The 25,264-nt window shown below is 40.8% G+C and overlaps 1 protein-coding gene across 9 annotated transcripts in view; it reads left to right on the plus strand.

Annotated features, from left to right (window-relative positions):
- The window catches only part of SLC6A6 (solute carrier family 6 member 6), a 59,176-nt gene that overhangs the window by 26,443 nt on the left and 7,469 nt on the right, over positions 1-25,264 (plus strand). For all 9 annotated transcript variants that reach the window (XM_081902043.1, XM_081902038.1, XM_081902039.1 and 6 more), the window contains 12 exons: positions 959-1,198; positions 1,839-1,973; positions 5,178-5,412; positions 7,628-7,760; positions 10,733-10,867; positions 12,536-12,639; positions 12,752-12,876; positions 15,994-16,106; positions 17,522-17,659; positions 19,001-19,103; positions 20,746-20,846; positions 22,813-22,983. In XM_081902043.1, coding sequence (XP_081758169.1) covers positions 970-1,198; positions 1,839-1,973; positions 5,178-5,412; positions 7,628-7,760; positions 10,733-10,867; positions 12,536-12,639; positions 12,752-12,876; positions 15,994-16,106; positions 17,522-17,659; positions 19,001-19,103; positions 20,746-20,846; positions 22,813-22,983 — 1,722 coding nt within the window. In that variant the 5' untranslated portion in view covers positions 959-969. The remainder of the gene's footprint in view (positions 1-958; positions 1,199-1,838; positions 1,974-5,177; positions 5,413-7,627; positions 7,761-10,732; positions 10,868-12,535; positions 12,640-12,751; positions 12,877-15,993; positions 16,107-17,521; positions 17,660-19,000; positions 19,104-20,745; positions 20,847-22,812; positions 22,984-25,264) is intronic.

The following is a 25,264-nucleotide window of genomic DNA, read 5'->3' on the forward strand; positions in this document are numbered from 1 at the left end:
GTTAAGCCTGTTGATAATCTCTTCACAGCTGTAGGTAAAGAGTACTTCAAAATCTGGGGTTGCACACCAGGAATGGCAAGGACGTTCAAGAGAATGCCCAGTGGCTGGGTGTGTGCTTGGCATCTCCAACACAGAATACACTGCTCTTTTCTTCCTTGCTTCTTCCCTCTCTCTTTCCCTCCCTCCCTCCCTCCCTCCCTCCCTCCCTCCCTCCCTCCCTCCCTCCCTCCTTAACACCTTCACTATTTCGCCATCATCCCCAGGGCACACACTTCTGCCCTCTCCCTAGAAACTCTACCTGTCCTCTTAATTTTGTTATGCACACATTACCTATTCTGCACTCTTATACCTTAATTCACAGCCACTTTCTAAAGGAGCTTTAGGAAGAAGCCTGACATGTGCTTGAGCCCCAGTCTGAAAGGTGGCTCTGAGGGGGAAAGGGAACAAAAGCATAGCGGTGGCAGTTCGCCTGTTTTTACAGGCCTGGCTCAGATGGACTTTCACATCTCTTCTGTGCAAAAGAAGGATCCATTTTACTTCCTGCTGGCCTGAAAAGGTGTCGCAATACATGGCAATGCTGCTTTTGTTTTTAATACTCTGAGTAACAAAGATGCTTCTGCCTCTTCTCTAACACAAAGTATTTTACTAACACTGTGATTAGGATCCAAGGATTGTTTTTCCATACTGCTCAGGAACCTGGAATGCTAAACTTCTATTGTGAAAAGACCCTTAATAGGTGTCAATGCGAAAGAGGCACAGGTGTATTTTAAACTCATTTGTGGGGTCAAGACAGAAATAACTGTCAGCTGCATCTTTCCTCTGCATATACTGGCTTGAAAAAGTGGGTGAATTTGAAGGAAACTTTTTGTTTGCCAAGATGATTTGTAAGCACAGGTACCTATTTGTCTTCCAAGTAACGTGGATTATAAAACCTATATTGTAATTTCCTTCCTTTTAGAAAGCAAAAACATGGCAACAAAGGAGAAACTGCAGTGTCTGAAAGATTTCCACAAGGACATTCTCAAACCTTCCCCTGGCAAGAGCCCTGGGACACGCCCTGAGGATGAGGCAGAGGGGAAGCCACCACAGCGTGAAAAGTGGGCCAGCAAGATTGACTTTCTGTTGTCTGTGGCCGGAGGATTTATTGGATTAGGCAATGTTTGGCGATTTCCGTATCTCTGCTACAAAAATGGCGGAGGTGCGTATTGTTGTCGCTTCCATAATGGTTTGGGATGTGGATAGCAGCTCCCTTTCATGTGAATGGGTGTGTGGGGAAGCAGGGCTGCTCTGAAGATGAATGAGATCAAGATTTAAAAACAACCGGAAGTGCTATTGGACTAATAGCTACTTTTCAGCTTTTTTTTTTTTTTTTTGAAAAAGGGGAAATTTGATTCGTATTAGCAAAAGCCAGTCACATATTTCCAGTATGCATTTCACTGCATTTAATTTGCTTTTTAAAAACTCTTACAGCTGTTACATGCAGTACACTTTGTAAACAGCAAGTCATTAAATTCTGAGACATTGTAAAACAAGAAAACAATTGCCTTGAGATTTTACCTAATGTTCTAGTATGCAATGAAAGGAAACCATTCTGTTGCTCATTTTCTTTCACATTGTTCCCCATTTCTTAATCTGAAAATAGGGCATTTGTGTAACATATTTAAAGTCTGATTATTAATCTTTGCTCTCAAGTGGCAATTTCAGAACATGCTAACAAGGGCATGGGCCAGATTTCATAGTGATACTTAAATACCACCATCAGCTGCTACTCCATTAAGGGGAAAAAAAAGATTGAGTCATAGAATCTTCCTAATCTTCCTTCTGTGTTTTCTCTACAGGTGCATTTCTCATACCTTATTTCATTTTTCTGTTTGGGGGAGGTCTTCCTGTGTTTTTCCTGGAGGTGGCACTAGGACAGTATACCTCTGAAGGAGGAATTACATGCTGGGAAAAGATCTGCCCTATCTTCACCGGTTAGTTATCTGCCTAATTCATGTTAAATATATATATGTACATGCACACATCTAAGTTAGTTCCCAAAATTCTGTGACATTCTTCCTTCACCTTGCAGCTATGCAAAGGAAAGGGTGAGACTATTCAGAGGCATGGTTCTCTGTGACTGGGGTCAGCAGGGCAGGAAACAGGTTTTATCCTTAACTATGCTGGTGACTCTGATTTTATTCAATTCCTATCCTTTCCTTTTAGTTTTTCCCCATCCAGCTGAATGGTTGTCACACACCTCTCTGGGGAAAAGTTAAACAGTACTGGTCTTGGAGACATTTTTGCACTGAGGGCAAAACCTGCTTGCCATACTTGGCAGGAATTCCACAGCAGGATGCAAGGCCCAGCTTGAGAATGACCTACTGTGCCAGGGTGTGCAGGACAGTGAGGACTTGAAGCTGCCTCTATGGGCAGTTCCCTCTGACATCTCCTCCACATCCACAGTGTTGCCTTCTGAGGAGGAGGAGGAGGAGATAGACCCTGAAAAGGGGGGCAGTGAAGTGCTAAAATTTTAGTCACAGAAGTACAAAAAGCTTTTTCTCCCACCTCCCCTCCAGCTCTGAGCTATTGGAGGTGGTCTTGTTTCCTGCCCTCCCTTCCACCTCCAAGTTTAGAACTGGAACGCGGAGCAAATTTCCCCCTGACCTTGTATTGTGTTTGAAACGTAACTTTAGCTTGGCAGGGGTGGATCCTGGTGAGAACAAAATTTTGGTTGGCCTCTGCTAATGCAACTTTTCTATTTAAAAAATATAAGAGCAGTATTGAAATTGATGTGTTCCTGATAGAAGGTTTAGGATTTACTATTATTTCAAATAGTAGACTTCAGAATACATGAAACTCTCTGGAACAACTTCTCTGAGATTTCATACTATGAAATGCTTCACTATGGGTATTTGCATCAGGAGAATGTGGAATGGCTCCCATCGTCCAACAAAGCTCAATATTTAATAAGGAGCTGGTGTGTTCACAGGCCATTAAGTTGTTCCAGGGCAGTTTGGTGTTTTGTAAGGTGATTGCCAGTTTATACCAGTTCTGTGTCTCCCAAAGTACTTACTTAGAAGGAAGTTCCATTGAGATCAATAGGACTTCTTGCCAAGTGTACGGGGCTTGGATTGGAATTTATAGCTAAAGGTTTGTGCCAATTTGCACTTCATTAGCTGTGTGCATGCCATTTGGAGCAGCAAAGGACATGACCTTATCTGCTAGTGACCCTTTGCTTGCAAAGCAAACAGGGCAGTATTTTTTTGTTGTCAAGCATTGATATGCAAGTTAAACATTTATTTTATAAATAGCAGGCATGATACCTTTGGGGGAAAAAATAGATGTGTACATATATTACAAAATTCAGTTTGCTGACCTTCTTTTGACCTTGTTTTATTTTGCACAAACATGTTGTCTTTCCTTCCCAGAATATTGTTATTACTGTTGCTATAACCAATGTTTTATGACTGTGACCCTATACATTCTTATGTAAGAGTAAGCCTCACTGAATTCAATGGCATTTATTTCTGAGTAGATATGTATAAGATTGCACTGTAAAGTTGGAGTCCTATTCACACTTTTCCTGCGAACAAGCCCTGCTGTACACAGGCAGAACACAGTGGGACTTAATTCTGAGTATACCTTCCTCTAGTTGTGCTATACATTGCAGTCAGAGGTATAAGTAAAATAACACCGTTTATAACTGCATTGCAGAGAAAGTGCATTTCACTGAATTCTGTTCCATACGTAATGATTGTCACCCTAAGTTAGGCCAACACTTCCATTGTCCACTGTCTGCATTTGACATTGACTCAGGGAGACTCATAAGCAGATCTGGATTGAGGGAACCATCTCCTGTGATTTAGCTTTGGCTCCTGATACTCAGAAATATGTTTAAAGCTTTCATGGTGGCTTCATAATACAAGCCAGGATGTAAAGAACTACTTCAAACTATTTTCTTGGGTGTGCTGTTCCCCAGTGGGAATTTTTTCTTTGAAGAGCAGAACATCTCCCCTCCAATACTTCATCAGAAAGTGCTTTTGAAATTCTCCTTTATTTCAAAAGCATATTGGTATGTAGCATGGAGAAACACAAGGCAATTTTTACCTTGTGCACATGGAATAATTATTCTCTTCCAACAAATACCTGCTTTAAATTGGGACTCCTTCCTAGTCTGCATTGGTTTTAGATGTTTTCTTGTTTGTATGCTTGCCGCCCTTGGCTCCTTTGGGAGCCGGGGAGGGAAACTACTACTACTATTGCTGCTGCTACTGCTACTACTACTATTGCGAGTAGGTATAGTCCACCAGGACACAAGCCACAGAGCCATAGGTACTGCATCATGTCCTTAGGTTTCCATTTTTATTTAGATAGCCCTTTGGCCCATAACTTGTAATTTTGTTGAGACAAAATGAGGTTTTAGCTAGTTGTTTTTATTTATGCCTTATCTGCTCTTCTTTTCTTTGTATTTTATTGTATTGTTTTTAATTACTGTTAGCTGCTTTGAGTACCATTTGGGGGAAACGTAGACTACAAACCTAACAAGAAATGAATTGTACCTCATTTACATGGCCATTTCCTTCTGCTCAAGTGTTGTAGCTTCAGTGGTTTTGTTGTTATTAAGCAGGGTGTTCCTAAATATTAACAGTGCAATCATATGTATGTCTACTGAGAAGAAAGGCACATTGAATTCAATGAGACTTATTTCCAGGTAAGTGTGTACAACAGGGGTGGGCAACTTGTGGCCCTCCAGATCTTGCTGGACTACATCAGCCCTAAGCATTGGCCAATTTATGATGGGACTGATGAGAGATGACGTTCAAAAGCATTCAGAGGGCCACAGGTTACCCTTCCATGGTCTATATGTTTGCAGTCCAAATGTGATAGCCACTGCTTGCATACCTTTGCAACCTCACAACTGTGTTTTAGGAAGAACTACTACTCCTTACTGAATTCTCTGGAAACATAAAGAGGGGGAATCCCTTGATACCTTATCTGAGTCTTGAAATTCTGCATCTCCGCTTAATGCAGCAGATATATGATGTTGAATTGTTGCCTTTGTAACCCTAGACATAGAGATTCCTAAATTAGTGAATATTACATGTTCACCTGTAATACAAGGAAGCCTTACTTATGTGTGTAATTTCATATGTTCCTTTCTTCTGCTTTCTTTCTTTCTTTTTTAAAAAAATCAGGAATAGGTTATGCTTCCATAGTGATCGTGTCGCTTTTGAATGTGTATTACATCATCATCCTGGCTTGGGGACTGTACTATCTATTCCACTCTTTTACAAGTAAGCTGCCTTGGGCTTTCTGCGACCAAGAGTGGAACACAAAAAACTGCATAGAAGACACTCTCAGGAAGAACAAAACCCTCTGGTTGTCACTGAATACCACTAACTTCACTTCTCCTGTGACAGAGTTTTGGGAGTAAGCAATTTTAATTGTTGCTCTTTGGAGAACTTTATAAGAGACATAGAACTTAGAGTAAAACGGTGCCTGACTAAAATTGTAAGGGGAAGTATGGGGTATTACCTACTCCTGTAGGAGTTTTGGGTTATTATTGCAATTTTTTTTATTATTACTAATTTTAATTATTGTCGTCTTATGATATTTGGGTATCTTTTAACATCTCTATTTACTGTTCTGGATTCTGCAAGGAGGAAGGGCAGAGTATAAGAATAATAAATGAGTAAGTCAGGTTATAGTCTCAGAGACAATGCACACACCTGATATTCCTGTTTTGATTATGATTATGTGATTTAGCACTATTCAAATAAAGTTTCAAGTTGACTCTGTGAATGATGGCCTTGATTCACCATGCACTTTATACAGATATTTAACTTAATCATTGCACCAGGAATGGCATCTATGTGGGAGGTATTTGTTAACTTATTACACAGAAAGGCCTTAACAAAGAACTTTGCATTTTACATTAATTTTTAAAAATAATTTTTTTTATTGGGTTTTTTTTTTTTTTGCATCTTACCTTAATGATAAACATTCAGTAATCTTATAACTACCATATGTTATATGTATTAACAGATTGAGGTCAACTGCATTGCCCTGAGCTAGCTAATAAGTTACATAACTCAGAATAATGTATGTTGCCTCGTAAATATGTAAACCTCTTTATCATGTGTTAATTCACTTGAGTTTGGTACATTCAGAAGACAACAGTCCTACTGTGAATGAAATAATCCTTAGGAGCTGTTACAGTGCCAGAATTATGAAGTCAAGTGCTCTTTATTAGGTGGAATGTTTCCTGAAACCTTTATCAGTTGTACTTGCTGAACACTAAACTTCTCAGGCATGGTTGGCTTTATTGAAATATTCACCTTTGTATGCTAAGTGACATCTTCCTCTTAGCAGTGCTGCTGATTGTGCATTGGAGGCCATCATTATATCTTATTTGAGCTAATGGTCTGTGTAAATCTCATGCTTGTTTGAGCAGCAGTCATAGGGGATAAGCAAATCTGGCTTTATTTCCAGAGTCTTACCTCTTGGGATTACATCACATGCTTTGATTTCTTAGTTGTGAAGATTTTATTTCATAGTATATGGTTGCAAACATAATGAAACAGTAAGAAGCAGGGGGCAATTACCAGTAAACAAGAACTTTGATTGTTCCCTGCTACCAACCAAAAGCTTATAAGTGCTTAGGACTCAGCAGGCTTGGTTCATGTGAAATCTCAGGAAGCTGATCACATGCTTCAGACATGCAAATCTAATAAGAGCTGAATAAAACGAAGCAAAATCCGCTTTTGGCTCATGTACACTTGATGCTAGCCATAAATCTAGCAAAATGTTTTTGCTCTTTTCCTTCTTATGAGTGAGATCCTTGGGAACAGCTAGTTTATTATCCCCCATTTCTATTTTAAACAGTTCTTCATCGTAGCTGAAATGGGACACGCTTCAGAAGTTACACAACTCCCCTAGTTCTGTGTTTTGTTTACTTATTAAAATGGATGTCTGTGTGATTATAGTGCTGTGATAGAAGCAGGCTGCTATCCTGTTCCCTTACCCACCCCCTTAACTAAATTTATCTAAAATAATGATGATTGATTTGTTTACAATTTAAGGCACTATATAACAACGTTGGAGAGGTTTGTGTATTTATACCTTCCCTGCACCACAGAAATTACTAGTTATGAATAGAAATACTAAGAAGTTGTAAAGGTGGGTTTGTGGGTTGATTTATTTTATTTTAAAAAATCAATTCTTTTCATTAGTTTTAGAGTAGCCCCATCAGATTCAAAGAGCATGCGCACGTGTACATGGCACCAAACCGGGAAGTGACCAGAAAATGTCACTAAAGGGGCGGAATGGAATACTTTACGTGGGCCCCGCCAACATGCTCAGGAGTCCAGCACGTAACCCCTGTGCAAAGCAAGGATTGCCTGTGGACAAATGGATTCAGTTCCAAGTATTCCAGAGTGAACAGAATAGTTTTAACAAGCTGAGGGATAATTATCACTCGCAGCTCTTTTGAAGACTACAAATAGAACAATGGGCCTTTCCCATGTGTCCAGTTAATCTGTTTAGGCAACATGGGAAGTATCATTCTGCTTTTAAAGACTGGTTCTTGTGAAGCAGCTGTTCAGTTTGTTTTATCACACCTTTTGTCTTGTTTCTTTCCTTTAAGGCACAACGTATTGAGCTTGTCTTCAGGAATTGATGAGCCTGGTGTTGTCAAGTGGGACCTGGCACTATGTCTCCTCCTTGTCTGGGTGATATGTTTCTTTTGCATTTGGAAAGGTGTAAAGTCCACTGGGAAAGTAAGTGCTCTCAGCCTCTCCCTTTGCAATTATAACGGCCTTGTTTCTTGGAGCGCTAGTATTGGCAAGTCCAAAAAGAAAATGTTCTCTTTGGATCCAAGTTCCTCTCAGTCCCACAGTGCATCTCAAACTGGGGGGGGGGGGGGCGGACTTGAACAAACTTCCAAGCTTGCTCAATCTTTCCCACACTTTTTGCTCCATAGTTTCCAATAAGAGGGAAAATGAGGTGTTAAAAAGGCCCAGAGAAATTCAAAACATTACTCTGCCTTAACTTCTGTTCGATACCAGCAGAGCATAATCTGCCTTTGAATTCCACCCTCTTTACACACATACACTTTAGGTTTATATCCTAAGTGTTTAAATAGGTTCAGAAGTTAGTTTTATGCAGTGGTTTTGCACACTCTCCACATCATCTTGGGCTTAAAATGATTGAATTGCCTTCTTACTTAGCAAAGGCTAAGTTCCCAATGTTATTTTGAACCTTTCTTAGAATCATAGAATTGTTGAGTTGGAAGGGACCTTGAGGATCATCTAGTCCAGGGGTCAGCAAACTTTTTCAGCAGGGTGCCAGCCCACTGTCCCTCAGACCTTGTGGGGGGCCGGACTATATTTTTTGGGGGAAATCCTATGCCCCACAAATAACCCAGAGATGCATTTTAAATAAAAGGACACATCCTACTCATGTAAAAATACACTGATTCCCAGACCATCCGTGGGCCAGATTTAGAAGGTGATTGGGTCACATCCGGCCCCCAGCCCTTAGTTTGCCTACCCATGATCTAGTCTAACCCCTGCAATGCAGGATTCACAACGTGGCTGAGGCCATACCGAGCCCTGCAAATATGCTAGCAGTTTTATTACTGCACCTCAACATATTCCTTGTTTATCCAAGGATGGAGGATGCATTTATTTATTACATTGTTTCCTCTGTGAACTCTTTGGCTAGACCCACTCAAAACTTGGAAAAAGTTCAGAAACTCTCATAACATCTGGCTTCTGATTTTAGTTGTTTCTCCAAGGTCATAGCTGTTGAACATTCTTAGATTTTTTAATTTTTCTTTGAATTGATGAACAGGCCTCTTTGATTTTCCACATTTGTCAACAGTGTACTTCTGGAAGATAGTTCCTTGTCCAACGATAATAATTAGATAGCAGTCAAGTCTCCCTTCATTTTAAACATTTTTAAAAAGAAAAAAGTACATAAATATGAATGTCCAACCTCTCTCTCTCTCTCTCTCTCTCTCTCTCTCTCTCTCTCTCTCTCTCTCTCTCGTTTAATCCAAAAAGCAATTTGCATAGCTCAGTGTTTGTTCTGACTGAAAATATTTCTCTTACAATTAATTCACATTGGCAAAATATGCTAGGTTGGCTTAGTTTGAAATAATTTCTCAGTAACAATCTTGGGGTGAAAAAGCTGATGAGTTTTGTTTCTTTAAGTCAGTTTGAGTCACTTGTGGGGGGGGAGTGACTAATGAATGTAGCAATAGTAACAGCTAAAGTTGGTAATTGTGATGAACAAAAAAAACCCTACTTACAAATACTTGTTTAATGTAAAGATGGGGGAATAACAAAGGCAAGAAAAGAAGGGGAAATAACAAAGGCAAGGATTATATTTAAAAGCAAAACAAAATACTTTGGGAAGAAAAATTCAGGAAAAAATTACACACAGAGAAATGTAATTTACCAAAAGAAAAGCAGGGCATGATATGGAAGGGTGTTGCATTTAGAGATCAGACTGGCTGCAGAAATTATTATGGTGCAACAGGCTTTGATATCTGCCTGTTAAATCTCCTGAGGTTCACTTAAAAGGCAGGAAGATGCATCTCAGGAGCTTTTATCTTGCTAAACCAATTTCACAAAAACAAAGCTATATTAAAGTAGCAGAGCTGTAATTGCTGGGTGTCATCATCTGACCCTATTAGCAGAAGAAAGGAACCAAATAAATAAATAAACATAAGTTTGAGGCAGATTTCCAGAAGGCACACATGTACTTTGGGACAATCATTGAGGTAAGCAAGGGGTACAATTCTGCTAGGGTAATCTCCTGTGCATACTGATTTTATACATCACCTTCTATTTATTCAGTTTGTGTTACAAGACATTCTCAGTTGATCATGCCCAGGTTCATCCTTTTTCTGTGCTGGATACAATAGGAACAAAGTTAGGTGCCTTTGATACAGTAGTTCGGTGTTTACAACACTGACTGGCAGCAACTCTCCAGTCTTTGAAGTAGGGGTCCCTCTCAGTCCTACCTGGAAGTGCTGGGGGTTGAATCTGGGATCTTCTGTGGCAAAAAAATGTTCACCATTGAGCTATGGCACTTCAGATGATAAGTAAGGAACAGCTCTTTATTGGGTGGGTGGTTGTGATCTACATGGGGTGCCGCACATCAGTTCCAGTCTTTAGTGAATCTCCTGATGAAGAGTGTTTGATGATATTATAAATACATAAGTTCTATTGAGCATACTAAGGAAGGAAGGAACACCTCCAGTACTCAAATTTCACTGCTGTATATGTGATTTATTTATTTTAATACTACATTCTTCATTATTGTGGTGAATGCCACCTGTAGACATCTGTATAATGAGAATGAAGTGTGTTGCCTTGTCGGCCTCACTAGTGGTCCAACCAGCACAGCCCAATGGTCAGAGATGATGGTAGTTGGAGAGCACCATGTTGATCATGCCTGACATAGCGGTGATCTGGGGGAACTGGAAACAGAAATGTGACCAGTATTAAAGTCAGCATTAAAGTCCGATAATGTACTTTCTCTGTCATGATGGATATATGCGCATGCAGTTAAGGGGAACCTGCTATGATCTACTGAATAATGAAAGCTGAGAGCAAACAGGAGGATAAGAATTGAAGATAAGAGATGAGTCCATTTGTAACCTCAAATACTAGGCGTATACAATTAAAATTCTAGCTTTTTATTGTCAAAAAGTGATAACATTTTTCATTTTTAATACCAGGTTGTGTACATAACAGCAACATTCCCATTCATCATGCTTCTTGTACTGTTAATCCGTGGTGTCACTTTACCTGGAGCTTCAACGGGCATCAAGTTTTATCTTTACCCTGACATTTCTCGGCTAGCAGATCCACAGGTGGGTTACTAAAAACTGGAAGTGGTGATACTTTTCTTCCTATGCTCTAAACAAACTGTGAGGAGGGCAGTGGGATGATTGTGCAGTAGATTTTCTTGTAATCTTGAAGCAGTCAAAACCTAATTGAAGATTACCTCCATGGTGTTATTCCTTTCCACCGTATCTTGTCAAAAAGGTTATTATTGTTAATGTGTTAATGCATTTTCCATGTGTGTATATCTTTTTATATCAGAAGGATTCTGAGGCTTGTAGACTCTGTCCAAATATAGCATCTCAGCTTTTTTGTTGATATTAGGCTGTGGACAAGGTAAGGGAGATAATTTTTGCTTCAGTCTTTAGCTCTTAAAGGCAGCAAAACTATGGAGCAGCGAACAGAACGGTAAGGAGCACTTGTGAGTATTTGCAAATGTCCATGTCATATGGACGCCCTTGGGGGAAGGCAGTTAAGGACAGTGAAATAAAATGGGAAATGCTGAATACCTTTCACGTTCTTTGTAGAAACTTGCTTCTATGCAAATGTTTGGAAGATAGCACCCTTAGTAAAACTCAGGAGTATAGCACTTTCTTTTCTTTATTTGCTCCATCTTCAACTGCTTACAAATTATGTGACAGTTTATTTTATGATCTGGCCAGCCACAAGCTCTACCCCATAGCAATGGGGAAATGCAAAACTGTTAAAGTAGGGTGGGGAATGCACATAAGACTATGGTAATATTGTGATACGAGCAGTAAATGAAAAGCAACTTATGATACAAGCCGGATGAAAATGCCACTGAGTACAATCCATCTGGAACACCATTTATAGCAGCTATGGGAGAGGTTGCTGCTTCTTTCCTGTTCTGATTCGTTAAACTCTTCTCTGTTAGCCTAAGCTAGGGCTGGGGAACCCCCTTCAGGCCAAGGGTCACATTCCCACCTGGGCAGCCTTCTGTGGGGCAGGGGACACGTGGGAGGGGACAGTTGCAAAAGTGGGTGAAGGAACAAATGCAATTTTTACCTTTGTACAGTGGGACTCATTTCTACACACAGCCCTTGCTATCCTCCGTCCAGGAAACCAAGAGGCATTGTCATAGTTCAAAGACATATTCCAACAAAGTGAAAACCCTTAAGGGGGATCTGAAATAGTGCTGGTGGAGGGTATGGCCTTGAGAGTGTTCTAGGCGGTAGACAGAGAGGGCTGGAGGGCAGTGTTTTGCCATTTGGTGAGGTTCCCTACCACTGGCCTAAGCAGAGCGCACTGGAAGACATAGTTGGCCACAGCAAGAAAAACCCTAAGAGGTATTGGGAGGAAGCATAGTGCTATCCACCAAAAATGCCTGGGATCCTTAAACCACTGAACTGATCTTGAAATGTATCTTGTGTGTATATTAGTCTGCTGGGATCTACAATGGGTGATGCTCAAAACTGGGACTGTATATATGTAATGCTCTGTTGTTTTTGTTTAAAAGAGCTGATTGCGCTTTTATTCACTTTTATGCCAAAATGTTGTGATATGATATTGAACAGTGTAGGTGCATTCAATAGCTAGCATTTATGAGCGGATTATTTTAAAGAGACGTCTATTGTTGTCACATTGTGGGGGTTGCATAGTCTGTACTAGCTTTAGATAAATGGCCGGTGCTGGTGCAAAATGCAGCCTTCTAATGGGCCTTTTCGTGTTTTCTTTAGGTCTGGATAGATGCTGGGACGCAAATCTTCTTCTCCTATGCAATCTGCTTAGGTGCAATGACTTCCTTGGGGAGCTACAATAAATACAAATACAACTGCTATAGGCAAGTTTCCTACCAAAGGGGTTTAGTACATGTTAGCTAATTGATGTGTAGGGAACCATGGGTTCAATTTTTTTCTCCAATTAACTTCCTCCATGACATATGTGTGACTTAGGGACTGTTTGCTGCTGGGATGCCTGAACAGTGGTACCAGTTTTGTGTCTGGCTTCGCAATTTTTTCCGTCCTGGGCTTCATGGCACAAGAGCAAGGGGTGGACATTGCTGATGTGGCAGAGTCAGGTACGATGGTGTCGGTGGCAGTGATGGTGGGCACTGCCACCCAGTGTGTGAGCAAAGTAATACAAACCAAATCAACCGCCCCTCTCCCCCTCCCCCCAAAAGGAGATATTTTGAAAAGTAAAATTACTCAGCATTTCAGGAGACAAAGTCTTAATTTATTTCAATGGGTGTGACAGTTTGAAACAAATTGAAAACATGCAGAAACATAAAATGGAATTGAGTTTAAAAGAAATGCCCAGAACAGAGTCAAAAATATGCGAGATGCAAACAGTTTATAAATATATGAACCTCTGTGGTTGCTCTCCATTTGCTTCAATCAAATTCCGAATAGATATGATCGCCGAAAGCTCCATAGACCCACAGCAAGTGACCTCAAGAGATTATAGCTGTGCTAGGATATGCCTTGAGTATTATTGCACCATGTATATTTTAGTGAAGGGCCATTGCTTTCCATGACAAAGCTGTATAGAAACTAGGAAGAGAGGAGTCCCCCTTTTTGTACCCTTCCTGCCCTCCCAACATATTTTACCTTTGTGCATAGAGCACTTCCATGTACAGGAAACAGTGGATTGATTCCTACACATATTTCCCTGGGATACATGTGCATTAAAAGAACAATATGTCCTTATCTCATTTACTTTCGAACAAAGCATGCATACTTTTCTGGACTTGCCTTGTAACACCTGAGGAAGCACAGCAACTCAAATTATGCCTTCGAAGCCCAGACGTGCTAGACCAAATGCTCTTTTCATTGTAGTCTATGTGAACTTACTTAAAACGATAGCACTTAGACTGGCTGGCAGCAATTTCTGCAACTAGCTAGTAAAAAGGGTATTGTAGAACCCCAGAGGTTTCTGCTGGTCATATCCATTATACACATTTTATTTTTCTCTGTGAGTGCAGGTTTGGCGAGGTTCAAAACAGCTTGAAAAGGCAAGAAATGTGCATCGGCATTGGATGTGAAGCCATTAAAAGGCTGTGACTACCCTAATATTAATGCACACCTCAGGCAGCAGACAAAGGTCACCCATTCGGGTGCTGTGGGGAAAACTTGTACTGTGATTTTGCCGTGCCATATTGTCAAACAGATTGGTTTTTCTTCCTATAGTGCCATTTTAATAGTGGTGAGGAATGCCAGTGGAGATTTGTATATTCCCTCAAATTTTATTTTTCTTTATTTAAGAAACAAGGCTAGTTCTTTAAGGCAGGCAGGCAGGAAAATGAGGGAGCTGGGAATGGCTGTTAACATCCCAATGCAGAGCTTAACCCTGTTGATTTCAATTAGCTTAAGCTTGCTTAAGGCTGCAATCCTGTGCGCACATATCTGAGAGCAAACCACACTGAACACAGCAGGTTTTATTTCTTCTGAGTAAGCATGTGCTTGTCAGTCTGTTGAAAGATTGTAGCCATCAGATTTAAATGTTTGATGCCTTAGTCTTACACAGCACTTTTTAAAATGAAAAGTGGCTAAGGCTGATGTTAATTTAGGCCCACTTAGTTCAGTCGGACTTACTTCCAAGTACATGTGGGTAGGAGAATCAGCCTAAGTAACTTTATGAGCAGATAAGCAACTGCAGGATACAATAGTTGGCCATAGTGAGCTCCATTGAGAGATGAGCCCAGGAAACCAGTACTTTTTAGCTCTGTATGCATAGAACAGCTTGAGGTGAGCATAGTCTTCCCCCTCTTTTTTCTATTAAAAAGGTTAAAATATTTTCAAGGGGAAGTAGAGGAACTGGATTCAGTTCTATTTCCCTTCCTAAATAACTGACTGATGCAATTTTTATTTTTTTAAAATAATGTATTCAGTCACAGCAGTTGGTTCACAAGAGGGAATAATGTGGATAAGATCCATTTGTACATTTTGTTCCTTACCCAGCAAGAGATGTTTGTCATGACCTTAAATAACCTTAAATATGCATTTGCCCCAGTGCCACCAATTCAGAGAAAAGTGGCTGCACTTGATTTCCATTGAAATCAAGGGCACGTCTAATTTAATCTCATTTATTTTAGTGGGTCATGCTCAACTATTTTTTCTGAGGTGAAGACCATAGATTCAGGATTGGGGTGCCAGCATTTTTTCATTTTGCTGCACCGATCTGCCTTTCCATTCAGTTTAATGGCATGGAAAATGGAAGGTAGCAGAGGCATTCAGTGGTGAGTGACAAGGACTAATCTGTGGAGAGAATTCTTTTGCTGTACTTTGTAACAGATAAAAGAAGAAAAACAAAGTAGAGCTATAAACTGGAATGCCAGTGTATTTTCTTTAAGCAAAAGCTTGTATGAAAAGTGTTGATGTAATATTTTTATATTAACAATACTAGTTGAGGGACATTAGCCTTATTTCAGCCACCAGCTTGTTTTCAGAATGAAAAAACAGCAGCTATTGCTTTGTATCTTAAAAGAATACTGCCTACTGATAGCAGCAAATTGATTCATTATAGACATTGGGTAAGCCATTAACACAATGCAGCTACCAACCCCTTCATAGGAAGGGATGGAGGATTGATTAGATAGTCAAGTCAGTTTTTCAGCTTCCTTTGTTGTGGTATGGAAATGCTTTTTGTTGGCATTGATAGAACTGTGGAGGGGTATAACAGCTCCAAATCTGGCCTGTGGAGCACAAATCCCAAACCCTTGAAGGCTATTTTGTTGGTTTTATTTGTCCAAGGAGGGGCTGGGGGTTGCGAAAACAAAGAACACGTATGGCATTTCCCCCCTCCTCTGTTCGTAAAGGAGCACAGGAACCGGTCATCCTATAACTATGTCTCATTTACACCATAAGCCCAGCTGCTCATCTTCTATCTTATTCACTTTCTGCATGATGCGTGTAGAGTTTGACCTATTCTTGGCATGTTGAGGCAGATGCTGAGACTGATAGTGGATAAATAAATAATGGCTTTTGAATTTAATTATTGGAGTTCCTGTTCTAGCAATGCATGCTTCTTTGTCAGATAAAGGATCCAAGTGAATTCCATTCTGGAATCTTCAGTTGGGTTTTGGTTTATCTGAATCGAATCAAGCATCTGTTCTGGAGAGGCAGAGGGGGTCTTGCCTTTGAGAATGAGCTGCTTACTTATTATGTCTTCTCCTCTTTCTCTCCCTTTATTCCTTTAGGTCCAGGCCTGGCCTTTATTGCCTATCCGAAAGCTGTGTCCATGATGCCACTCCCAACTTTTTGGGCTATTCTTTTTTTTATTATGCTTCTGTTGCTTGGCCTGGACAGCCAGGTGAGTAACCATAGCAACAAACACAGCATCCATACTGTATGATGGGAAATTTAACAATGTAATTGGGTTTGTTGCATTTTCTGCTCTGGGGCAAATGCATCATAAATGTTGCAGAAAAGGATTGCTTCATTCTCTAGCAGAGAAAGGATAACAACTGTTAATCAGTGTTAGCCTATGCACTGTTTTGAAGTGTATGAAGTGGCTAATTAAGTTATTCAGGAAGGTTTCAGCTAAATCAGAAAGGGACAAAGCCATCCTTGGGATGTGGGGTTGAGTACCCTTGCATGTCCTGCCTTTCATAAGGTCTCTTCCAGTTCAGCACCCTTGAAAACTGAAACCAGTTAGACTAAATGTGTTGTACACATTGGTGGTGTTGTTATTCCTTGAGGAAATGGATGGCTGCCCCGCCTCCCCAAAGAGACCTATTTATATGACGCAAATAAATCTGTTAATAATTTGTAGGCTATTGCTAGTTGCACAGATGTACCAGGGATTTAGGGGGTATTTCATTGAGTTGGTTTAAGAATTTAAACTAACAAGGTTCTATTTATTCCTTGGGAAAGTAGCTTTAACATTAAATAAATCTACTTGACAGGGGCAGAAAGTTTACTGAATTCAAAACCTCTCATATGAGCAGCGATTAGTGGAGTTTTCCCTCTGGCTGTTACTCACTTGATCTCTTAAATTGGCAAAGCATTCCATTTGTTCTAAATGGCTCTTTAGTGCTTAATCTTTGAACTCCAGTGAGTGACTTTTAATCACTTCCAAATTGAATGTTAAAACATGCTTAGTGCTGTGGTTCTGCAACCAAGTACTTATGTAAATTGAGGGTTGCCTAGTAATTTTAAGTCATTTCTCACTGTGTCGAATAATTAAAACTAATTGGAGCACTTAATGTTTTGTTTGCTTTTGGAGCGCTGTCAGGCAGGATTTTGGAATGCTAGAATAGCTTAGGAGCAAGCTAGACTATAGTTGTATTGCAACAGAAGAAAAAAAAAACTTCTGGAAGTGTACTGTATTTTAAGGCGCTAGGTTAAAGAAAGATTTTAATACATTAGCTTGTGAGTTAGCTTTACAGAGCACAGTACTAGTGCAGCTGTTGCTCGTTAGCAGAAACAAATATGATATGTTATGTGTGTAAAGAAAATTGCTTATATCCCCATGCATAATAAACTGAAAGAAGAAGATAGGGACTTATTTTTAAATACTTGGGAGGAGGACATTCTAAGTGCAAAAACCGAGTTGGACACCACTCACAGGCTGTAACCTTGACTTGTTGAAAGGTTAAGCAAGTAAATGGATTCAGCTTCTCCAGTGAGAGTGCCAGCACTGTTTCCAAGGCATGCCTTGTATGAAAGAATGGAACACATTCATGGCAGTTGTTCAGGGTTCTTTTTTCTTTCCTTCTCTGCCAGTTTGTTGAAGTTGAAGGACAGATCACGTCATTAGTTGATCTGTACCCATCCTTCCTAAGGAAGGGTTACCGACGGGAAATCTTCATCGCTATAATATGTTTCGTCAGCTATCTTCTGGGACTATCTATGGTGACTGAAGTAAGTGAGACGAGCTGGTGTGGGTTTGCTTGGGTTTTGCTTTCATTCTGTGAAGTCAAATAGTACAGTGCAAGAGGGAAGCAATCACAGTTCAATGGCAGAGCACAGGCTTTACATGTGAAAAGGGCCCAGGTTGATTTCCTGCATCTCCAGTTAAAATAAAATTGGGAGAACTTTTCCTTCTTAGAGCTTCAGAGAGCTGGTAGCAGCCAGAGCTAACAGTACTGGGCTGGATATACAAATAGTTTGGCCTGAGCATAGGGGAAATTCCTTGGTACCTAAGAGAGTAGCCTGGCTCTATAAAACAGTTACTCTGTTGTTGTTGTTGTCGTTGTTGTTTTTTAAAGCAGAAAGAACAGCTGAGAACTGATTTATCCAAAGCTTTCATTTCTCTTAAGTTCTCCAGTGGTGTCAATGTAAGGCCATGCCAGTTGCAGCCCTGTGTATTATTAGTCCTGTTTTTAAACAGCACTGCATTTCCCCCAAGCTTATTTTTATAGAAGAACCTAGACAGCGTGCTCCGTTGTGCTGTAGATCTGGAGTAAACAAAGCTAGACAGATGTGAAACATGTGGGAAATGGTGCAGGTTGAAGCCTATCTCATATTTGGGGCTTCAAAAGCACGTCAGAGCGCAAGTTAGATAAGGCACCGCTCCGGCGGGAAGGTAAATGGCATTTCCGTGTGCTGTTCTGGTTTGCCAGAAGCGGCTTAGTCACGCTGGCCACATGACCTGGAAGCTGTACGCCGGCTCCCTCAGCGCTACAACCCCAGAGTCGTCCGCGACTGGACTTAACTGTCAGGGGTCCCTTTACCCTTACAAGAGAGCCTTATAGGTGCTAGAAAATGGAGCAGAGGGAAATACAGTGCATGAAAGGAAAATATCATGCTAAGGGAAAAGCAGTGTCAGCCCATATATGAGGAAGCTCCTTGGTAAGTGTTGCTTCCATATATTTTGGTCCTGTTATAGCAATTTCCGTTGAACACCAATTGTTTTCTCCCACCATATTTTTCTTGTGAGAGCCCATCCTAAAATACTATCCTTTAGAAAGGAAATAGCTCAGTGTTGGAGTAGAACAAGCTAAATGGCTTAATTTTGGCCAATCACAATCTCTTTAAAAAATGCCTTCTACATAAGAAATAAGTGCATGTTCTGAGGAGGACAACAGCATGTGCTTATAACTCCCCGACAGTTGATTGACAGTTGTATTTGCAGATGAGTAATCTTCTCCAGAGTGAGTCATAGATGTGAAGGATAGGGATGAAGGTCATCTTGCTTGCCACAGGTTTTCTTTGTGGTTTATTAATAGCACTTGTTTCTTTTTCTCTCTTGCTCTTTTTCAGGGTGGCATGTATGTGTTTCAACTCTTTGACTACTATGCAGCTAGTGGTGTATGCCTTTTGTGGGTTGCATTCTTTGAATGCATTGCTGTAGCCTGGGTTTATGGTGAGTAAGTTGTAAATATCTGGCCTGGTATTTTTCCTACAGGAACAACTAAACATTGCAGGGTCTTGGAAGATTAGGCTCCTGGATCCCAGGAGTTGGGATTGTGAGGGAGGCAGAGCTAAAATAGGGGTCGAGCTAAAATAGGGGTCTAAGTGACAAATATAATTTTTCTTACTTTGCTTCCTGAGATGCAGTCCTTGACAGGGGAAAAAAAGGTTGCTATATGGCAGGCATGTCCAACAGGTAGATCGTGATCTGCTGAAAGATCACCGGGTGTTCCTGGTAGATCTTTGGCCCCTCAGAGATCTCCTCCCCCCCAAAAAAAGGGGGAGGAGGAAGCTGAACAACTGTGAAAATCTTTAATAAAAACAACAACTTTGCCTTTCCCAAGAAAGCTCGACAACTTTGGCCCATCCAACAACAATGGGTAGATCACTGCCAGTTTTTTTATACTGTGAGTAGATCGCAGTCTATTGGGAGTTGGACGTCCCTGCTGTATGGGAACAGAGTTGGTGAATGTGAAGCTAAGAATCACTTTCCTAATTGAAACAACATATTGGCTTTCTTAGGAAGTGAGCCTGAGTCCCAGCCTTGAAAAATGAAGTAGTGTTTATAATACACATTACATTGCGAGAGACATTGGCTGAATCAAGCTGGATGCGGTGGTTGGTTTGGGGAATTTTCAAAAAGTATCTCCCTTTTCCAAAAGCAAGATTTTCAGGGGGCAATTGAAAAGGCATGGCTGGGCTTTTTGAGAGGAAAGTTAATGGGGCTTGGCCCCTGTACCAGTGTTCCCTTTTGCTATGCTGCTCTGTGGCAATGAAAGTGCTGCAGTGCAGCAAACAGGGAGCATCTGCCCAGATAGACTTTGCATGTTCATCTGAGTGCAGATGTTGCCTGTGCCTGTGCTGACACCATTAGAAGTGGTCTGGAACTTCAGAGGGAAGGCGGTGCAACTTCTGTTGCCTTTGGCACTACATAGCCAACTCTGAATGGGAATGGCTTGCCATCAATTTTACAATGTGGTGTCTTTTTAGTTGAATCCCATTGTGAAGGAGAAAGCATAAGTTTAACTTTTAAAGCTGAAAAAATAATAATCCTGGACCAGTAGTAGACTGTGGAAGAATCACTGTTTTAACAATAAGATAGAAGGTGTGGGTTTTTCAGCACTCTTTTCAGGTTTCTTGAAAACACACTTTTTATTTCAAAACTCTGGTGCACATAAGTGTGGGAATCATCCCTACTGAGGTCAAAAAAGAACAAATTTCTTTCTGTTTGGTATGATAGTGTTTATGTTAAACATAGCCTGTCTCCCTAGCCCTATCCCTCCCAGCCTATAAATGGCTGTGGATAATGCAATAAAACTATGGTTTGCTGGATCTGCAGCTCATCCCCCTGGAAATTAAGTGATATCCATGTTGATATTTTTAGAAACTTGTTATAATTTCTATTATAATAAAGGTTTGAAATGCCCCCACCTTTTTGGTACCTGTTTTCTGTGATGGTTTTGTTCTACACTTGATTTTGCATTTAATAAAAAAGAATTTTTAAAATGTGGCATAGCTCCCATTATGAGGTTAGAGCCAAAGCAGGCATCTAATCCAGTCCAGTAACATTCCCTTTCCCTTTTGTCGAACTCTAGGCGCTGATAATTTTTACGATGCCATTGAAGATATGATTGGTTACAGGCCCGGTCCCTGGATGAAGTGGAGCTGGATTATAATCACACCAGTTCTCTGTGTGGTGAGTGCTTGAAACAGCTTGGCTAAAACATGGTTTTGCATCTGTAGTAGACTTTGTTGCTTTATTATTTTACTCCTCATCTTCTCCAACAGTAGCTTCATGAGTTAAGATACTGAGTTAAAAATGTATAATGTGTAAAGGAATTGCTCCCATGTTAAAACATCTCCACTGGTATTCCCTTTTTTTCCCCATGCCCACATAAAACTGCTGGACTTTTGCATGTAAAACCATCAGCTGGGGAACCTAAAAGACCATCTTTCTCCCACGTGAACCTGCCTACCAATTTAGATCTTTTTCAGAGGCTTTCCTGTGGACCACTCTGCTGCAGCTAACAGAAATGGCTTTTAATGTATTATAGGGTGCCCAAATGATGAAATTTTCATCCCAGATATCATCATCATCATTAATAATAATAATAATAATAATTATTATTATTATTATTATTTCTGTACCGCCCTTCATCTGAGGATCACAGGGTAGAAGGCACCCCCTGCTACTGAAGCTGCCTGAGCCTCAAGAAACAACAATGAATACAGAAGCAACTCCAAGCTATGTGCCTATTTGCCTGGCACTCTATTAATGACCTTTTTTTCTCTAGGCAAAGTCCATTCTATTGCAAAGGAAGAATACGGAGTGCACTTTTAAGCACACTCCTGAATCTTCTTTTGCAGCCACTGCTTGAATTCAGAATGTGAAAGTTGAAGCTGGAGCTGCGAAAAAAGAAGCATGAACGCCCTTAGAGTGTGCTTCTAGTGCCTCTTTTTGCAGTCCCTACTTGAACTTCCAGTCACCTGGCTGTCCTACTCAGCTGTCAAAGTGGCCTGTGGAAGGGTTTTTATCTTACTGGTAGCTGCGTAGAGCTGCATTTTTGCTGCTTTCAGTTTTGTAAGCTGCCCTGAGGGCATCTGCAGCAAAAGGCAGGCTATAAATTCTATAAATAAACATGCAGTAAGCAGAACAGTAATCAAGCATTGTTTGAAGGCATTGGAATGTGATGGGCCGTTGCCATTAGGTGGTTCCTCAAGCTATTTCAGTTAAACTTTATATACTTTAGCACATAGGAAGCGTGAGAGAGAAGTGGATCTATAATACTAGTATTTTGAGATGGCTTACTCTGCAGGCAAGAAGAAAGCCCCACTGAACACAGCAAGATCTGCTTCTGAGTAAACATGAACAAGATTGCACTGCATATTACACAAAGCCTAAAATGTGGAAGCATTCATGTCAAGTGAAAAGAAGTAGGGCAGTGCTACGATGAATACATCAAAGCCTTCTTGTTCTTTTTGGTGTATAGTAGTGCAGCACAGGAGTAGCCAGCACTCCCAGTGGTGTGTCTGTACACAGGGCTTATTTCCCTGTCACCTCTTTCCCCCACCCCATCATAACACAGCTGCCAGAAGGCTTGGTGTGCACCCTATCAGCTGCTCCTGGTGTGCAGCATGCTACACTTTTTCACTTTTGGTTGCACAGAATATACAACAAAACAACACTCTTACTAAATGGGGAAAGGATGCAGAACAAATTTGGCATCCCCTACCCCTGCTATTACCAATTATTACCAAAATCTCTAGCAGTGTGATTCCAGGGGCAGAGGAAGAGCTAAGGGGTTGTACTTAATGGAAAGGATGGAATGAGGTTGATGTTGTTTTCTGAATCTCAAGTTCCAAAAAGGAAGTGGAGAAAGCTTTTAGAATGTCATTTTCTCCCACTCCACAGCTTCTTGTAAACACACACTTAGGCATGTGCAGAGTTAGGCATGAAAGCAAATAACTGCAAAAACTACAGCAGAAGCTCAACTTTTGTCAACCTTATCTATTGTCAAGCTCGTGTTTTTTTCTGTAGACTGTACATTCATTGGATACTGTAAATCCATGCAGCTACTAGTGTTAGTAGCAGAAGGGTGCATACAGTTCTTCCAACAAATCTTCAACCTGTCTGTTTTGTTTTGTTTCTTTTCCTAATGCAGGGGTGCTTTATCTTTTCTCTGGCCAAGTATACACCACTGACCTACAACAAGGTGTACATATATCCTCAGTGGGCCATTGGCCTGGGGTGGATTCTTGCCCTCTCTTCTATGGTCTGCATCCCGCTTGTAATGCTTATCCGTATTCTACAGTCCGATGGCTCTCTCATTGAGGTAAGTCAACAACCTGGAAGCACATGAGAATGCACACTGGCCTTCACAGGCTTTTTTCTCCGAAACTGCCTTCCCAGCATCAGCTTCAGTGCTTTGCTGCAGGATCCAGGCTATTTCCAGCGCACATACATCATTTCTACATCTACAAAATTTTTCCTGGTCATTCATTCAACGGATAGGGCAATTTTACAGGCCCTGTTATTTTGGTGCATTCACAATGCTTAAAACAGGGCATAGCATAGTTCCTCTGTTGAACTGGACAAGGTTCAGTGCAATTAAATAAGATGCCTGTTGCTTTAGTCATATTTACATTCTGGAAAAGAATACAGGTGCTCAATAATTTTAGCTTCTGGACAGCTGGAACGCGGCCAGTATAGAGCAAAGTTAGAAATGCATGGGATTGTAATATTTGCTAAAAGAACTGGTGTCCATTTACAAACCACAAAGCCCTCTCTATCCAAGTTGATTCCTCTAAGCCAGTACAGTAATTTCCAACCTTTTCCAACCTGGGACCTTACTTAGCCCAAACATCCACACCATTTCTTAAAGGGACTTCTTTGCAATTGTACTTACTGGAGTGGAGATACCCAGGTATAAAATGTGGAGACTCTATCACATAGGAAGTGTGCAAGCATTTGGTACTGTAATAATCAAATGCACAGAAACAGTAATCAGGCAATAATATAGGCCTTTTTATTAATATGTTTTTAATTAATTATCCGTTTTTAAACAACATGTATTTTAAATAACAACACTCAAATATATTCATTCTAATAAATAGTTTACAATCAGGTGTCAATACAGTTAACTTACTAATTCCTTCATTGTGTAGCAGGCTTTCCCCCCAGTATAGAACTTCTATTTTCATACATTTCTAAAGGGGCAAGCTTCAAATATGTATCCTTTTTAAATAAATCCAGGACTCATCTATTTTGCGCTATTACTATTTTGCCTGAGTATAAGAGTTGCATGAGTAGCAGTCCTCTGCCTAGTTTCTATACTGGAATCTCAGACACGTCAGCCTAGCTTTTGATGATTGTACTTTGACAAGAGCCCTAGTAAAGACGTGAAGGTCCACCTGTGGGGTCCACATGTTGAGTGTGCAGCCTCCCTTCCAGGTGCTGCACCATAGATGAGCATCCTAGCTACATAGTGTGCTGTGTGGAAGGATCTGGCCTGCATCAGCTGCACTACTGAGTTAAGAGAGCCACCTAGTGGAAGCAGTAACTTATCAGTACCTCAGGTCCAAGTGATGCTCACTGCATATTACTCACACTAGCTTCCCCCCAAAACCTTTCTTCTGTGTTGCCTTCTTGTTCTTTGCATTATCACACTTTCTCCCAGTAACAAAATCAGTTTTCTGATCATTTTTTTGCCATTTGAACCGTGAATACATAAGAGCAGCCCTGCCAAATCATACCAAAGGCATGTGTATTTCAACACCCCCCTTCCCCCCCCCCAAAGTCAGATCCTTGCAGGAAACCCACAAGCAGCGCCCTCTTTCATTTGTTCACTAGTGACTTGAATAACTCAGAAGCATGGTGTCTCTGATCCCGAGGAAGCATACAGGCATCGTGATGGGTAGCCACTGATAGCCCTACCTTCCATCAATTGGTCTAATCCCTTTTAAAAGCCAGCAGCCACTGCCGCTGACATTTTGCAGCAGCCAATTCCCTCACTTAGCAATGTGCTGTATGAAGAAATACTCCATCTCCTTTGGGCCAAATCTATTCAGTTTATTAATTACCCCTCACCATAAGGTCCCAGGACAGGTTACATCCATTTAAAATGCAATATTTGAAAACAGGCTACCTATTAAGTTCTCTTGGATGACTGTGTGTGTGGTGTGTGTGTGTGTGTGTGTGTGTGTGAATGTGAAAGAGATAGGTCTCTCCTCTCTTTCCACACTATGCATCATTTTACACAACTCTGTCATGTCTTCTCTGACCTTTTTTTCTAAACCAGAAAACCCCAGGTGTTCTAATCTTTCCACATAGCGGAGCTGTCCTTTTCTATACCCTTTCCTGTTCTACAATATTCCTCCCCCCCCCTTTTTTTTTGAGATGCAGCAACCAGAACTGTTGGCATTGGCTTGTGTTCATTGCAGTGCTACTGCCAAGGTGCTGTCAGCACAAGGATTTTCCTTGCATGATGGGACCTTCTTCCCTTGTGCCCCCCCCCGATCTTTTCTGGGGGTTGCCCCAACCCTCCAGAGCTGTTTTGGGAACAGCACAGGAGGAGGAAGGAATTAATGTGGGAATCCTTGTACTAGCTTCTGCTG

This window comes from Podarcis melisellensis (assembly GCF_964234715.1).
Source record: "Podarcis melisellensis genome assembly, chromosome: 2".
NCBI classification, from domain to species: Eukaryota; Metazoa; Chordata; class Lepidosauria; order Squamata; family Lacertidae; genus Podarcis; species Podarcis melisellensis.